Source organism: Dipodomys merriami, unplaced genomic scaffold (assembly GCF_024711535.1).
Source record: "Dipodomys merriami isolate MVZ:Mamm:240054 unplaced genomic scaffold, mDipMer1.0.p SCAF_406, whole genome shotgun sequence".
Taxonomy (NCBI): Eukaryota; Metazoa; Chordata; class Mammalia; order Rodentia; family Heteromyidae; genus Dipodomys; species Dipodomys merriami.
Genome location: NW_027205671.1, coordinates 252,534 through 270,353, shown reverse-complemented (window position 1 = coordinate 270,353; position 17,820 = coordinate 252,534). Strand labels below are relative to the sequence as shown.

Below are 17,820 nucleotides of genomic sequence, written 5' to 3'. Positions count from 1 at the left end.
TCCTCTGTTATAAAGCAGCTCTGGGGGGAAGTCTAGAGATTGGGCTCCTAGAGCAGAGGTGACTGTGCTGGAGGAGTTTGGTGACAATGGTCACCTTGGAGACATCATGACGCACTGACCACGTGCTGTGTTTCACACTGTACCTGCAGCTCCTTGGGAGCCTGAGGCAGAGTGTGAGGACATTGAGAGCTGTCTGGGGTGCAGAGGGACACACATGTCCTCTCACTCTGCCGTTGTGCCTGGTGATCTTGCTGTCAGCATTTCTGATCACACACAAAACACAAAGTGCAACATGCCTGTGACCTAGTGCACACTCAAGAGTGTAACACAATGGTGAATGTGTTTCCATGCTAGCAGCATCTCCCATGGTATGAGCTCCATGCCTGGTCTGGGCCTGCACAGTCAAGGAGCGCCCACAGTTCCCTGCTGTGTTACAGGAGAATGGTGCTCATCTGTGAGCTCACAGAGCCTCCTCCCTGAGATGAGATCAGGTGTGGCTTTGCCACACTTTACTTCATTCTGACCACAAACCAAGATAGCCAGGATTTAGGCATACGCTTGACAGTGCGCTCTTGTGTTGTCATAGTCTAGCTTTCTGGTTTGTTTATCCTGTTTATGTGCATTTATTTGTAACAATATCATGTGTGTTGTTAATGTCAATAATAATAATCTCTATAATTCACAATCCATAACAATGTGCTCATAGGTAAATGTGTATTTGGTAATTATGGACAAATGCCTTGTGTCTTCTTCAAATTGTTTTATCAACCCTTTGACAGTTTCCTTGTATCTGTCTTTCAAGTCATTTGTTACAGTGATTCCTAGTGCTGGACAAGATGGTGAGCTGAAGGTGAACAACACTTTTGTCCATGAACAAGAATCCACTGACACAAAGCTGAGCAGATTCTGAGGAAGAGAGGAAAGGAGAAGCGACAGGGAGTTCCTGGGGACCCAGGGCATGGCAGAGAAGCAGTCAGGGTGGAGAAACTGTGGCACTGAGCTCTGACCTGTGTGCAGCTCTCCTGCTGGGGAAGAGAGCTGAGCTGTCAGCAGGTGACAGCAGGTGTGCTCACAGAGGGACTGGCAGCTCCGCTGTGGGACACATGGCTGAAGACCTCGCTGTGACCCCCTGACTTGGAGGTGGAGACAGATCTGCTGTGAGAAGCTAACCTCAAGGCCTGGACTCCAGCCAGTGTGTTGATCTGTGTCCCTCAGGCCTAGGAATTTTCCTGTGGAGAGGACTTCTGTGGAGCACTAGAGATGTGGTGGTGTACAGAGCACATTGCCATAGACCTCGTGTTTACATATGTTGCAAGAAGCTTGGGAAGTAAGGTCGAATTGTTGACAGGAATCATGTACAGTTGAAGTGATGGGAAGCTAGGCAGAAGGCAGAAGGCTGTAGGCCTAGTGGGCTGCTGTCCTGGAGACTGTGCCTCTCAGGCCTGCCAGGGCAAAAATGTGCACCTTGATCCCAGCTGAGCGTCCTGCAGGGGAAGATCCCAGAAACCCAACCACAGGCCTGTGTCACAGCCACACCGTGGTTGCGGAAAGAAAGCCTCTCAGTCCATTAGATAAGGCAGCTGCTCCACACCGGGTGCATAGCACACAGGAATTCCTTGCTGTACCCACAGAGAGGCTTCAGCCACTGGCCCTCAGCCAGATCTCTGCAGCCCTTCCCAGGAGGTCTTCTGATGAAGCGAGGCTGCTGTGCTTGACCTCAGACTATTGCTATTTGCACAGAAGCCTGCGTAAATGTGCACATGAGAAAACCAAACATGCGCCATTGCTGAGTATAATTTCATTTTTCTTGTACTGGTCACTGTTAAATTGTCTTGCATTAATTTAACACTGAAGGGAAGCTTATGATATTTACCTGAATTTTATCATTACACATTACTTTAGCATATCAAATTATTAAGATATCTCTCCTAAATGTGTTTTGTCAATTTAAAAGTATACAAATATATCTTAGTGGTAGAACACTCAACATAAATGATGTTTAGGTTCAAATTTTAGGAGGAAATATAATTGTGCGGGAATGGGGAGAAAGTTTAAATGGGTGACACTGATGGACACATGTTGATCAAACTGATTTCTTTCTTTTTATATCTTTGTTGTTGGTGGGGGTTGAACTCACAATGTGGGCACTGTCTGTGAGTTCCTTTGCTTAAGGCTAATGCTCTACCACTTTGAGAGACAGTGCCATGCCGTTTCTGAGTGGCTAATTGGAGATGAGAGTTTCCTGAGGACTTTTCTGCCCAGGCTGTTTGGAACCATGATCCTCAGATCTCAGGCTTCTGAGTAGCTAGGATTACAGGCATGAGCCTGGGATTTAAAAGCAGTTCTTTGAGACTGTCCTAAGACAGAATGCTCAGCTTCCATGGGGGAGAATCCAGGAGAATCATGGAAAGCACCCGCCTTGCTTTCTAATCTCTTCTGAATCACCATCCAGATGTCTGCCTCAGCAGAAAGAAACTTACTATCTCAAAAATACACAATGGTGAACAGTGCTGCAGGTGTGAATCTGCAGCAGATCATTGGATTAGCAACTGCAAAGCATGGAGTTCAAATCACTGCACCACAAACAGCAAACTAGGAGGTTAGCACCATCCTCCATTCTTCTAATTCCCTGCATCAGTGAGAAGGCTCAGGGTCCCAAATTACAGATGGTGCTCAGAAGATAGGAAGACAGAAAGAGCCCAGGAATCATGAAAGGGTAAACAGCACCATTCAAACCACGGAGAAACAGAACCAAGAAGAAAAAGGTCTACAGTTTGAAGCCCACCTCCCAGTGTAAAGAGAGGCCGAGGTCGGCAGTGCCTTGAGCCAGGCAGCTGTGGTGGCTGCAGAGGGCGGGATGAAGGCTCCTCGGCCTCTGTGGATGGTCCCCACGACAGGAGACGGCTGCACTCGGCTCACTTCCTCATTTAAGCCTGGAGTCTTGGGACAGTACATTGTCTCTTTGTTTCACGTACATTTACTGGTCTCCTAGGTAAACACATTTCAGTCCCTAGCTGAGGATACTCTTGTTCGAGGGATTTTTAGTGCAATTGAGTCTGCATTGTCAACCATGTTGGAACACCCCCTGAGAGACAGTCGGGCCTCCGTTAGACCCCTGGAAACCCCTGGGTGGGAGGGCTTTCCTCTCTGCCCTTGCCTCTGCCCCTGCTGGGGACTGAGAGCTCAGGTGGTCCTCCATCCCCCTCCATCCTGAGGGTGTAGACAGAGTGGAAATGACCATCAGCAGCTGCCGTGCGCTGTGAAGCAGGAGTTTCCACAGAGTGGACAGCATGGGGGCTGAGGGGAAGAGGAAGGGAGGCCACTCACCTGAGACAGGTGTGGGCATCAGGGAAGAAGGACACAGGAAGTGGCAGTGCTCCACAGGAAGCTGATGGCTGATCCTATCTCATCCACACACAGAAGTCCTTCCCTCCCACAGTGCCCAGTGAGCACATGAGGAAGAGGAAACAAAGGAAGGCAGGCATGTCCAGAGGGACTGTGGGGTGATGGGGAGGTGTCCAGAGGGACCCCGGGAATGGGAGGGAGCTTCACAGAACCTGACACCAAGCTCGCACCCAGCTTCTGGGGTGAGATCCAGGGCTGCTGGCCCCGAGCACCTCCACAGCTCAGGCTCAGGGTCCGGTGCACAGTCTGTGTCAGGACTCACACTGATGTCTCTCCCGGTATCTCTTGCACAGTAATCCATGGTTGGGTCCTGCTGGTCACCATGCTCAGCTCATGGACATCTGGTTCTTGGCCTTGTCCTCAGACACTGTGACTCGACTCCTGAGAGACGGCTGCAGTTGAAGATGTCTCCTGTCCTTCCCAGCAGCTTCCCTGTGGCTGTGGGACCCGGCTCCATCAGAAATGACAGCAAGTGCCACCTACATGGTGCAGGCAGGAACAGAGACCACGGGGGCTTGGCCAGGCCAGGCTGTGACTCCTGCAGCTGCTAGGACAGGACATCTGAGGACAGAGAACCTCAGGGCCAGGAATGGGGAGACAAGGTGTGTTCTGAGTTCGGATGCAGCGTCCTCACAATATCCTAACCGCATCACGATGTCCTACACCCAGGAATGGCCAGCAAGGAAACAAAGGCCCGCCTGGCATTCCAGGCATCAGGAAGATGTCTGTGACTCACAGGAAGTATTTCCAGGGTCTGGCAGAGGCTGAGTGTAAACAAGTGAGTATGAGCCCAGTGTTGCTTGCTCACGCCTGCAAACCCAGGTACTCAGGAGCCTGAGATCTGAGGATGGTGGTTCAAAGCCAGCCAGGGAAGGAAAGTCCCTGAAACTCTCAGGGAATTTATTAGAGAATAAACCACAAGAAAACCAGAAGTGGTGATGTGACTTAAGCGGTAATGCACTTGCCTTGAGCTGAAGAGTTGAGGGACAGCGTCCAGGCCCAGAGTTCCAGCCCAAGGTCTTACCAAAAAAAACCCAAAAGTGAGCAGCGAGTGTCTGCTCTTCCTCTAGGAAGATGAAGGACAGCATGGGGAAGGCCAGATGGACTCTGCTCAGGCTCTCTGCAATGGAGAGAAACCAGTGGAATTGGAGAGCAATGTCCTCACCCAGCACAGGAGCCCTTAACACTCTAGACAGCTCTGTGGGGGACGCTGCGTCCTGTGGAGAGGCCAGACACACAGAGGAGTCAGGGCCTGAGCTCCACAGCTGCTCCTGTGACTACCATAACCTCAGTGTGTGCCCAGCGCCCCCTGCTGGTGCTGACTGAGCATGACCTCAGTGTGTGCCCAGCGCCCCCTGCTGGTGCTGACTGAGCATGACCTCAGTGTGTGCCCAGCGCCCCCTGCTCGTGTGGACTGAGCATGACCTCAGTGTGTGCCCAGCGCCCCCTGCTCATGCTGAGCATACTGCAGGGAGGTTTGTGTCTGGCCCACACTGGATTTCCTGCACTGTGTGTCTAGCACAGTAATAGACAGCCGTGTCCTCCACTCTCAGGCTGTTCATCTGCAGGTAAAGTGTGCTCTTGCTGTTGTCTGTCGAGATGGTGAAGCGGCCCTTCACAGAGTCTGCGTAGTTGGTGCTACTACCATAGATGTATGAGAGCCACTCCAGCCCTTTCCCTGGAGCCTGGCGGACCCAGTGCATGTAGTAACCTCTGATGGAGATTCCGGAGGCTGCACAGGAGAGTCTCAGGGACCCCCCAGGCTGCACCAAGCCTCCCCCAGACTCCACCAGCTGCACCTCACACTGCACACCTGCAAACACAGAGAATCCTGGTCAGCAATGGTCACACACATCCACTGTTCCTCCCACTCATGTCCATTTGCACACTCAGTTTCCCTTGCTCCCCATAAATCACCTTTCAACAGAGCAACAAAGAGAACCCAGCGCAGCCCCAGCTCCATGGTGGTGGTCTGTGCTCAGTCACTGGTGGAATCAGCTCACAGAACTCAGGTCAGGGATGGGCTGGTTTTCATGGGCAGAGGGACGTCCTATTTGCATGTCCTCTGCTATAAAGCAGCTCTGGGGGGAAGTCTAGAGATTGGGCTCCCAGAGCAGAGGTGACTGTGCTGGAGGAGTTTGGTGACAATGGTCACCTTGGAGACATCATGACGCACTGACCACGTGCTGTGGTTCACACTGTATCTGCAGGTCCTTGGGAGCCTGAGGCAGAGTGTGAGGACATTGAGAGCTGTCTGGGGTGTAGAGGGACACATGTGTCCTCTCACTCTGCCATTGTGCCTGGTGATCGTTCTGTCAGCATTTCTGATCACACAAAACACAAAGTTCAACACGTTTGTGACCTCCTTGTGCACAGGCAAGAATGTAAAACAATGGTGAATGTGTTTCCACACTGGCAGTGTCTCTCGTGGTATGACCTCCATGCCTGGTCTGGGCCTGCACAGCCAAGGAGGACCCACAGTTCCTGGTGTGTTCCAGGAGAATGGTACTCATCTGTGAGCTCTGCAGAGCCTCCTTCCTGAGCCGAGATCAGGTGTGGCTTAGTTGCACTTTATTTCATTCTGACCATCCATCAAGACGGCCAGGGTTCATGGTGACACCTGATAATGGGCTCTGGTGTATCATTTCTCACTGTCAAGCTTTCCTGTTTGTTTTTCTGGTTCATATGCATTGTGTATTTGTGACAATATCACATGTATGTTTTTTGGTGGGGGTCTGGTCGTGGGATCTGAACTCTGGGCCTGGGCACTGTCCCTCAGCTCTTCTGCTCAAGGCTAGCGCTCTACCACTTGAGCCACAGCACCACTTTTGGCTTTTTTCTTTTTGCTTATGTGGTACTGAGGAATAGAACCCAGGGCCTCATGTGTGCAAGGCAAGCGCTCTACCACTGTGCCACCTTCCCAGCCCCACGTGTATATTGTCATAACCTCAATGAGTCACTACATGTAACAGATTTCTCATAGGTAAACATCGATTTGGTCACTATCAATAAATTATTTTTATATTCTTCAAATTGTTTTACCAACCATGTGATTCCATATTTCATGCAATTTTGTACCCAACTTCCAATCTCCCTCTTCCCATCCTCCCTCCATCCTTCCTTATTCTCTAGTAACCAACACTTTGTTTTCTGTTCTATGCAGTCTATTTCTTCTAGACATAATTTGATACTGGTTTTTCTATTGTTGGTTTATTTCCTTTAAGCTAACTTCCTTTAGATTTATCACAAACGACAGTCTTTCTTCCTTTCTGTGGGTTAGTTCTATTCCATTGTCCACAACTAACCAATTTCCTTTATCTGTTATTCTCTTGTCTGAACTTTAATCTCAGGCTCTTCCTAAAATTAAAAATGTTAAAAAAAAATCCACCATAAAACAGCACAAAACTTTGGAGTGTGTATTCTCAGCAGAAGAACTCCTCCCCACACTGTACCAGAAGACCAACATTTATATTCTTCCATGTTTGTGATAAGTTATGCTGACTTAGGTGAGGTGATATACTACTGTGGCATTGATTTGCATTTCATTGAGATTGAGTGTATTTTCTTGTACTTGAATATTTCTTCATTTTTTAAAGGAACTGTCAACACAGGTTTTTGAACATTATTTTATTGGGTTCTAGAGTTGTCTTTTGTTGTTTCCTTGAGACCTTTGTTTCCATGATACACCATGCATAGTAAATCATTTTAGAGACATTATCACTACTATCGTAATGATGAAGCTTTACTCTTTTGACATTATTTCATGTTGCTGAAGAGGTGTTCCCAGCAATCTCTTTGTGCCTTTAGGTCTTTATTTTAGGCTGTTGCTGTCATATGGAGTAGGAGTGCAGTCACAGGAATGAGCGTGTCGTCTACATTTTAACGTCAGATCTGGCAGCACCACGTTCACTTCTCTCCCTTCCCTGTGTGTCACTGGTGGACATGGATTAAGGGAGTGCTGGTTCTCCCCTCTCATGCATTCAGTGAGCGGTTCTGACCTGCTGTGTGTGCAGAGGGGGAACTCACCTTCCTCTGCCCCAGGCTGAGATGAAACCCAAGAACCTGTCCTTTCTAGGCTCTCCCAGGTCACTTCACAGTTTCCTGAGAGGCTTCTCTGGACTTTCTGAAATGTCACCAACCCTTTCCTCCCTCTGTATGTGCGTGTATGGGATTATCAGACACGACATCCACACTGGACATTGGTCAGGTCTCGGTCTTTGCCTTGCACCATATGGATTGTGGCCTTGGCAAGAATGTTGCCATCAAGGAATCTGTCCTGAGCTTCGAAGGGTCCTCTGCTCCCACAGACTCATCAGTGATGGAAATGACAGTCTTTCCTGCTTCCCCGTGTGAGTGTGTGTGCAGATTATCAGACATGACATCCACATGCAGTGTTTGTCTCTTCTATGCCTTGTGAGGCTTTACAGACATTCTGTGCTACAGGAGAGGTTCTGTGGCTGTAGTACCATGGAACTCTGTCCTGAGATCGGGTTCTGACTGTTATGGCTGCGGTAGGTACTAAGCTCATTCCCTGTGCTGAGTTGTGCAGCACTGGTCTTTCCTGGGTCTGGTGCAGTGCTCTGTGGCTGACCGACACCACACTCTTCTCAGGTTTAGAGGACAGATTTCAGAGACCTGGTAATTCACTGTCTCTGGAGACAGATGTGCACATTTGCACAGGATGTTCTGGCCTTGCGGCTGTTATAAGCATACTAGCAGTTCCTCTTCAATGTCCTCTCCACGGGGCAGGGCCTTGGCCCGCTGACCTGTGCACAGGTGCTGAGACCAGGCCTGGAGTCACGCTGCTGAGAGGCATGGGCGCTTCTGTGTGGCTGCCGTGGAAGCAGCTCTCGCTGGGGCAGCGGTGTGGGAACAACACCCCTGGTTCCTCTGTGCCTCAGTTGGTGGACCCCGCCCGCAGGACGGCAGTTAGCAGAGAGAAGGTGCTGCCGCCGTCCTGAGCCGCGGACTCCTAGTTCTCAGGTCTCAGGTCTCTCCCTGCAGCAGTAAAACCTGCTGAGAGCATTGCCCAGGATTGAGGGGAGCATGGACAACGGCGCCTATAGTCATGTAACATGTAATATACGTAGTTATTTTATGCACGGGCACATGTGGTGCATCTGTAGTAATTTTGCCTCCATGAAGCACTAAGATAACTTTTCCCCAGTTCTCGAGAACGTGTGAGTGCACATCTCTGTAAAGGTCAGAGGTCAGCGGGAAGCGGTGGCCATGCACAGCTGCAGTCACCGTCCCTGCCCCACAGCCCAGGCTGCCATGAGCCCCGTCAGCTGCTCCTGGGACCAGAGCCGGACCCAGGCCGGTCAGCTGGGAGCCACAGGAGACCAGGCCACTCCATGGGGTGGAGCCCCACAGCTGAGGTCTGTGTCTGCACCCGAGTCACACCCTGTCTGTGACAGCCCCGCTGCCAGCTGTCATTCTCTGGAGATCCTGGGAATAGACTGAGAATTCCCACCGTCTGTTCCCAGAGCCCAGAACCACGCTGACACCTGACTCCACACAGGAGGCTGAGCCTGCGCTTTACAGCACCTCGCCCACAATGTGCATTGTCCAGTGGACAGAGAAGGAGAGGTGTGAGAATGAGTGTCACTGCGTGAGAAACTAAACTAGTTAAAAAGTCAGTTGGGTCAAATTCTGTCCTCCATGTGTCCAGCTCTATAGGCCTGGAAGGCCGAGAGGCCAGTGAGGATCATGGTCATTGACACAGCTCTAATCTGTTCACCACGTGCATTCCAAGCTCTGTGCTGACCACGGAAACCCAGACACGTCTGCCGGGCTTCACCGGGGCTTCAGCAGAGACCCTACTTTCCTCAGGATGAGATTCTGCTGACCAAGTCAGTCACCTCCGTCAACACAAGGATGGTGTATGTTTCATTCATGGGATGAGGGTTGTTGTCATTTTAAATTCACAGCAGAATCCAGAACTCTCTGTAATTTAGGGTTATTGGCCGGTGTTGGCTGTACAAGGAACCACATTATAACTCTCCATACTGCACATGGTGTCCCCTGACAAACGCAGCTCCTCCGGCCTCCGCCTCCTCCCCTCCCTCCTTCAACAACCTCGTCAGGTTCCATTTTCTATTTGTATCAAGTATTTGGACTCAACTTAATATCCACTTCCTGCCTCACTTGCTCTGTTCTTCTGAGTGGACACATCCCAAACTAGAATGATTGGGAGATGGCTGGGAGGAATAAGAGGGTCGAGTATGTTCAAGATTAAATAATATGAAAATATGTTGTGTCTGTGCATGAAGATGGCGTAAGGCAGCTCACAAACGCTGTATAAAAATAGAGGGATAAGGAGAATGTGGAAAGAATAACAGACGGGATTAATCCACCTACAGTGTAATACATGCCCTGTGAGCTCCTATGCTGAAACTCCTTTACATCATGATTAACCAGGGAGGAAAATGGAGGCAGGGCCTGGCTGTGTTGTGGACATCACAGGAGAGGTGGATCCTAAATCTAGACAGCAATCCTTAACCACCGTTGATCAGAGATGTAGCTCCAACACTCAGGCAGCCGGCCTTTGACTGTGCCTGCTGCTCCTGAGGTCCTGGGCTTCCTGTGTGCTGAGATCTCTGCTCCTGAGGGTCCTGTGCTTCCTGTGTGCTGAGCTCTCTGCTCCTGAGGTCCTGTGCTTCCTGTGTGCTGAGCTCTCTGTTCCTTAGGGTCCTGTGCTTCCTGTGTGCTGAGCTCTCTGTTCCTGAGGTCCTGTGATTCCTGTGTGCTGAGCTCTCTCTGCTCCTGAGGGTCCTGTGCTTCAGTGTGCTGAGCTCTCTGTTCTTGAGGTCCTGTGCATCCTGTGTGCTGAGCTCTCTGTTCCTGAGGTCCTGTGCTTCCTGTGTGCTGAGCTCTGTGCTCCTGGCACCCGTGCAGGAGGTTTGTGTCTGGGCTACCACTGAAGTTCCCTCACGGTGTCTCTGGTACAGTAATATAGAGCTTTGTCCTCCACTTTCAGGCTGTTCATTTGCAGGTAAGTCATGCTTTTGGAATCATCTCTGGATATAGTGAACCGGCCTTTCACAGATGCAGCATATTTTGTTGTGTGACCATTAGCTTTGTTTCTAATAAAACCAACCCACTCCAGCCCCTTTCCTGGGGCCTGGCGGATCCAGTCCATGTAGTAATCACTTAAGGTGAATCCAGAGGCTGCACAGGAGAGTCTCAGGGACCCCCCAGGCTGCACCAAGCCTCCCCCAGACTCCACCAGCTGTACTTCACACTGCACACCTGCAAACACAGAGAATCCTGGTCAGCAATGGTCACACACATCCACTGTTCCTCCCACTCATGTCCATTTGCACACTCAGTTTCCCTTGCTCCTCATACAGCACCTTTCAACAGAGCAACAAGGAGAACCCAGCGCAGCCCCAGCTCCATGGTGGTGGTCTGTGCTCAGTCACTGGTGGAATCAGCTCACAGAACTCAGGTCAGGGATGGGCTGGTTTTCATGGGCAGAGGGACGTCCTATTTGCATGTCCTCTGCTATAAAGCAGCTCTGGGGCAGAAGTCTCAGGAGGGCAGTGCACAGAGGTGGAGGGCAGGTGGAAGGCAGAGTTTTTTAGATGAGTGGATAAACTGAAATGTCTCTAATCAATTGGCTTCTACATTAAACACTAAGTGAATATGAACTACTTTAAAGAAGTTTAACTCTCCTTCAGGTAGTCAAGATTGCTGAGCCATTTGATTTTTAAAAATTGTATTTCCCTTTTCCTTTTGAATTCTTTCTTACTGTGTTTGTATTTGAGAGGGTTATGGGTACATATGAAAATTAGAACAAGGATAAACAAATACAACAGCGATACTCACCAGACAGTGTGTGCAAAATGAACTGGGCTGAACTCTGGGCCTGGGCGCTGTCCCTCAGCTCTTCAGCTCAAGGTTAGTACAAAACCACTTGAGCCACAGCACCACTTCTGGCTTTTTCTGATTTTGTGGTGCTGAGTAATTGAACCCAGGGCCTCAGGCATGCGAGGTAAGCACTCTACCATTGAGCCACCTTCCCACCCTGAAATGGAAATCTTATGAATGGGGACAGGAGGGAAGGATTGGGAGAGAGGGAGAGAGAGGAAGAACGGTTCATAAAGCACTGCACTGATGGTACCTGATTCACGTAACTGCAACCACTCTGTACATCAGCTACACAAAAAACAGTTTTTAAAAATTAAATTAAAAATAAAACATTTTGATCTTTAAGTCGCTCTATAAAGGTGTTGCTGTTCAGTGAGGCAGTTTATGAACACACTGAGGCTTGATCAATGTCGCCCCTTTCAACATTCTTGCCCACCCCTCCACCTCCCCTTCCCTCTCTCTAATTAGTGTTTAGGACATGTATGCTGACATTATTGAACAAAGCAGTTTGTGGATTCCAGGCATGTGGATCTGTGTCATTCCTTCCTCACCTTTCCCCTTTGACCCACCCTTAGCTCAGTGTTGTCAATTCTGTGGCATAGGCACTCTATTCTTGCCTGCATTTTCCACGTTGTCTCCTTCATTCTTCTACAATTTCCCCCCATCTCTCCACTCCCAGTACCCTGTTTCTGGTGCTTACTTTGTTGGTTTTTGACTTAGTCTTTGTGAAGAGCTGTACTCCTTGATCTCTCCATAGGGTCTATTGTATGTGTCTCCCAGTGATACATGTTACAACAGCAGGAGACGACCATTAGCATCATTGTTCTGGAAAGCAGGAATGACCTGAGCTCTCTGCTCTTACTGCACATGGAGCACTGCTCTCATCCATGCACATTGTGAGAAACCTGTCAGCCAGGAAGGTCACCACGCTAGACCCAGGTCCCCAGTGCCACATTGTCCCCACTCCTCACTTGTCTCTGAGGAGCCTTTTCTCCAGGCCTTTACACAAACACAGCCTTGATACTACTGAGGCGCGGCGGCCTGCCTTTTGAGTGACCCAGGACTGGAAATACCCCCGGCAGATCAATGCCGCTCATTAAAAGCCAAGCCTGTTGAAGGCTGCAGTGGAGGTGTTGTGTGCATGGAATGAAATTGCTCACTAATTCCTCTCTGGCAACCTGGGTGGATCTGAGTGGGAACAGCCCAGAGAGGATGACATTCCACCACAGAGGCAGCGTCTGCAGCAGGCTCTGCGGGAGGTTCTAGATCTCTTCCTGACGGGCAATCGCAGGAGCTCCCACCCACCCTGCACCTCCACAGCCCACGTGCTCCAGGAGGACATGGCCCCAGCCCGTCCTCAGTCCCATGTGCACAGGCTCAGGACAGTGAGGTGATGCAGGTGAAATCCCAAGTGACGACTGTTTCTACACTCATCCATGTGCCCTTAGCTGCAGATATCCCCTGAGCTTCCCGCCAGAGTCCATAGAGAGGAGGACAGGACAGTCCAGTCCATGCAGCCTGGGGACACCAGTGAGTTCTTCCCAGGCCTGCAGGAGCCAGGGCCACAGCCTCATTGACCTCCAGGTCCCGGTACTGGGCCTGGGGTCTAGAGACTGCATACAGGCCACATCTGCAGGGGATTTAGTGTGAAGGACAGGTGTGGACAACACAGAGACAATTAAGAACTCATGAGTCCTTCTAGGATCAAGCAGCAACCAGATCCAGAACTGTGGCTGAGAATCCCATCCAACCTCGTCATCTACAGCGTGTGTAGAAAGGGACGGAGGCAGAGGAGCTGGTGGGGGTCACTGGGGCTCTGCAGGTAACCACAGCTCAGCGGTGCCCACGACTGGGCTCTGTGGGTCACAGAGCAGCCCCTGGTCCTGACCGATGGCCCGTCACATGTCACCAGCAAGAGGAAAGGGGACAATGGGATCAAAGCCGGGCTGGACGCCTGGGCTGTGTGAGCAGAACGGTGGGCCTTGAAATCCATCAGTGACATGGAGTCCCTGGTTCTGCACAACATCCCGTGCCCTCCGACCTGAGGATAAAGACTGACCTAGCCAGGGAGTCCACTGCGTCTCTCCCGAGTCTGAGAGGAAAGGACTGAGCAGGGATCTTGACCTTCCTCAGATTTGACCCCAGTGATCTCAGCAGTATCCACCGACCGTGCATGGTGCTGTGTCTGGTCCTCTCAAGGATGCATCATCAACCACAACGGAACCACGACAATGGAAGATGGAAAAAGCTGTGTGCTGAGGGATTGGAGAACAGCAAGAGCACAGTGGACAGCTCTGTGGGGGACGCTGCGTCCTGTGGAGAGGCCAGACACACAGAGGAGTCAGGGCCTGAGCTCCACAGCTGCTCCTGTGACTGCCATGACCTCAGTGTGTGCCCAGCGCCCCCTGCTGGTGCTGACTGAGCATGACCTCAGTGTGTGCCCAGCGCCCCCTGCTGGTGCTGACTGAGCATGACCTCAGGGTGTGCCCAGCGCCCCCTGCTGGTGCTGAGCGCCCTGCAGGGAGGTTTGTGTCTGGCCCACACTGGATTTACTGCACTGTGTGTCTAGCACAGTAATAGACGGCCATGTCCTCCACTCTCAGGCTGTTCATCTGCAGGTAAAGTGTGTTCTTGCTGTTGTCTCTGGAGATGGTGAAGCGGCCCTTCACGGAGTCTGTGTACTGTATGTTACTACTACATAAATGGATGAAATCCACTCCAGCCCCTTCCCTGGAGCCTGGCGGAGCCAGTTCATCCAATAACCACTGAAGGTGAATCCAGACACTGCACAGGAGAGTCTCAGGGACCCCCCAGGCTGCACCAAGCCTCCTCCAGACTCCACCAGCTGCACCTCACACTGCACACCTGCAAACACAGAGAATCCAGGTCAGCAATGGTCACAGACATCCACTGTTCCTCCCACTCAGTTCCACTCACACAACCAGTGTCCCTTCTTATCTGCGAATTACCTTGTAAAATGGCCACAAGGAAAACCCAGGTCAGAGCCCCCTCCATGGTGGAGGTCTGTGCCCATTGCTGATCTCAGGATGGAACCCCTGGAAGTCAGGCCTGACCTGCAGAACTGCAGGTTTTCATGAGCAGAGGGAAGCTCCATTTGCATGTACTCTTGGTATATAGCCAGCTCTGGGGTGGAATCCAAGCAAAGGCAGTGCAGAGATGACAGGAGAATCAAGAAGTCAGCAGTGACAATGATTACATGGAAGAGAACACAGACCTCATCCCACAGCAGAGCGAATGCATTAGGAGACCTCATCTCACTGCATTTTACACAGCACAGTCTGTCATCGCTCACATTAGGTGTCATGATGTGTGCATGTGTCACATTGTTGGTGGTATGAATTTGTAATTGAAGAGTCTCTTGATTGCTAGAGAGGTGCACTGCCCCTTGAGGTGTGTGTCCAGCCATTTTTGCTGTGTTTGGATTTAGAGATTTTGGGATATGGCCATGCATTTTTCATGGTGGTATGGGCGGTGTTCTCCTATCTGTGCCTTCTGTGCAGCTGAACGGATTGCTGTGCATGACCGTGTTTATCTCTGGGCTGATACTGTGTCTCTGGGACTGGCTCCAGTCATTCCGGCCAGTCTCCCCTACCGAGGAGGGGCAACCAACCCATCTGACCATTTTGTCACTTTTAAACTATGGAAATGCACTTACTTTATTTGGTGGAAACTTGTTCAGCTTTACCACATAGAGGACTTGCTTATAACATTTCATAAGCACCACAGCACAGGGAAATCTGCTTCACCAGCAGCAGAGTCAGGAAATGGGGCATTCTTCCGGAAGCAAGTCCTTGGCTTCTGCTCTCCCCCTCCTCCCACCAGCAGTGGTTGTGGGTTAAGGAAGGCTGTGTGCTTCCTACTGCAAATATGCTAAGGGCATCATTTTAGGGTGGTTGTTTTATGTTCACTTTTCATCTACTTTTATTTTTACACTTCGGTTTGAAATCTCAGCCTGTGTTTGCTCCGCACGCTCTCTGCCATGTCTTCAGCTCCTTTGACTCTACGCTGTTTCTCACTTAGGGTGAAATGACTTTGTCCAGGGCTGGCCTCATGCTGTCATCTTCCTAGGATGCCCATTATATTTGAGTTTACAGCTGTGGGCCCCATGCCTGGATTATTGTGAGATACGGTCTCATCAACTTCTTGTGCAGGCTGGCCTCAATCCATAGTTTGCTGGATGTTTTCCCCTGCATAGCCACCAAGTTCAGCTCAGTGGTGTCTTAGTCCATTCTTGGTGATATAAACATATCCCCGATGGGGAAACCTATACAGGGTGAGGATTTGTTTCTCATAGTCTGGGGTCAAGGTGTTCAAGATCAAGCACTTTTCTGTCTGCTTTGGGCTGTTTTTCTGCTTCCTAGGTGGTCTACATGCTGTGTCCTCCTGTGGCAGAATAGACACCTGCGTCCTTCCCTTGCAGGATGGGAAGGATAGATCAGCTCCCTTCCTCAAGGGGACAGGAGGACACTCACCATCCCTGAGTCAGGCTGCTTCCCTGAAAGGGATAAATTCCAGGTCATGAATGTTGGGGAGCCAAGGCACGCACCCCATAGCTTCCCACCTCGGCCTGGACTCCTTTCACATTGTACCTTCCAAATGATTTATCCATACCATCCTCAGCAAACGCTAGTGCCCCCAGGGGTAATTTTACATTCAGATTCCAATGTTTTACTATTGTCTGAATCACATGGTGTTGAGTCACAAGTTATGAGTGTTTAAATACAACATGAGCCTGGAATAGGGCAGACATTCCCAGAGAGATGATGGGAAAGAAAGGGTAACCATAGTTACCAACGAAATCCAAATATCAACTGAGAGACATGAAGCCTGAGAGACAGAACAATTTTCCATGACTTGAGTTTCTGCTGGGCTCACACAGTGTGGGCGTGCACACACGAGGTCTCACACATATATACTGTACTGTGTACAGGTGTGCATACACAGTGGACATGCACACAGAAGATCTTTCTCTCTCTCTTTTGCACACACACACACACTCACACACATACACTCACACACACACACACACACACACACACAGTACTGGACACACTTGGGCAAGGAGCCCCGTGCGTGGGGTCTGTGGGTCTGCAGCTCTCCCAGGCTGGATTTTCACTGAGCTTTGTCACCTGCAGTACTGAGCACAGGTCACCCCACAGGTCAGTTAGGCTTTGCCTCTCTGGGGTGCTGAGCCCAGAGTTCTGAGGACGCTGTCCTGTGGTCTTCCTGTGCTGTCCCCATTTCTCTAGTCGTCTCTGCCTGTCCCCAGCCATCCATGAATCAGACGGTCTCCACACATCCATCTTGGATTCTGTGCCCTGCAGAGAGACCGTGTGACACCCGAGGCCCGAGCTCCGTACAGGGTCAGCACTGAGCCCCACGCTGCCAGGACACAGGAGTCACCCCTGGGAAGACTGAGGTGGCCACATGGGCAGGCAGGGCAGTGTGGAGGGGTCTGTCCAGGGCGTACTGGGCTTCATGGTGCCCGCACCTTTCATGCCCCACTCTGCCCTCATCCTGAGCCCTGCGTCTGTGATGGAGTGGCTGCTCCAAGGCTCCTTTCAGTCTCAGCTCAGGGAGCGGCACTTGGCTTCCTCTTTCCATCACACTCTCTTATCAGAGCTCCTGGACCACTCCAGCGTTTATGCCGAAGCTCATCTCTCTGCTCTGTCAGGTTTTCTGTTTACTTCTTTTTTCCAGCTAGTCCTGGGCCTTGAACCTGTGCCTGGACTCTCTCCCTGAGCTCCGTTTGCTCAAGGCTAGCACTCTTCCACCAGAACTAGCACCACTCCTGTCTTTGTCTGTGACTAATGGGAGATCAATGTCTTATGAAATTTCTCAAATAGGGCAATTTTGAACTGTGATCCTCAGATCTGATCATCCTGAAAGCTAGGATGACAGGTGTGAGCCACCAGGTTGGGCCACTTTCTCTTTTCAAATTAGCTTCATTATACCAAATTATGGGTTTCCTTATGACATTTTCACACGAGTGTGTAATGCACTTTGGTTGCACGCTCTCCTGCCTGTTACCAATCTTGCTGGCTTCCACATGCTATTGCCATTCCAATTTCATATTCTTGCTTTTGATCTTCTCCAGATCTTTAGTCTACCTAAGAGACAAACACGCAGTATTACTCCTTTGGTGTCTGGCTTATTTTCATCAATAAAGTGTTTTCTATTTCTTCAATTTTTCTTCCAGTGATGTAAGTTCATTCCTCTTTATAGCTGAGTAGTTCCATTCTGTATACATCATTCCTCTTTATAGCTGAGTAATTCCATTCTGTATACATAACACACTTTCTAGGTTCATCCATTGAGGAATCCATGAAGGGACCCAGACTGATCCCCAAACCTTTCCGATTGTGGACAGTTCTAGACAAACACAACTGTGTAGTCACTATATCAGAGACTGCCCGAGATCCCTTGGGTGTGTGCAGGAGTGAGGAGAAGGATCATTGGTGGCTTAGCTTTTAGTCCATGGAGGGTTTTCCATTCTGAGTCCCATTGTGCACTCGCTCACAT

General features: G+C 50.3%; 1 gene segment (V, D, J or C); it reads right to left on the bottom strand.

Moving 5' to 3' along the window:
* Positions 1 to 104: 104 nt before the first annotated feature.
* On the bottom strand, positions 105 to 5,395 carry LOC138806712 (immunoglobulin heavy variable 3-66-like). The segment is given in 3 exon segments: positions 105 to 161; positions 4,872 to 5,218; positions 5,323 to 5,395. Coding segments are annotated over 3 exon segments (450 nt in total).
* Between the last annotated feature and the right edge of the window lie 12,425 nt (positions 5,396 to 17,820).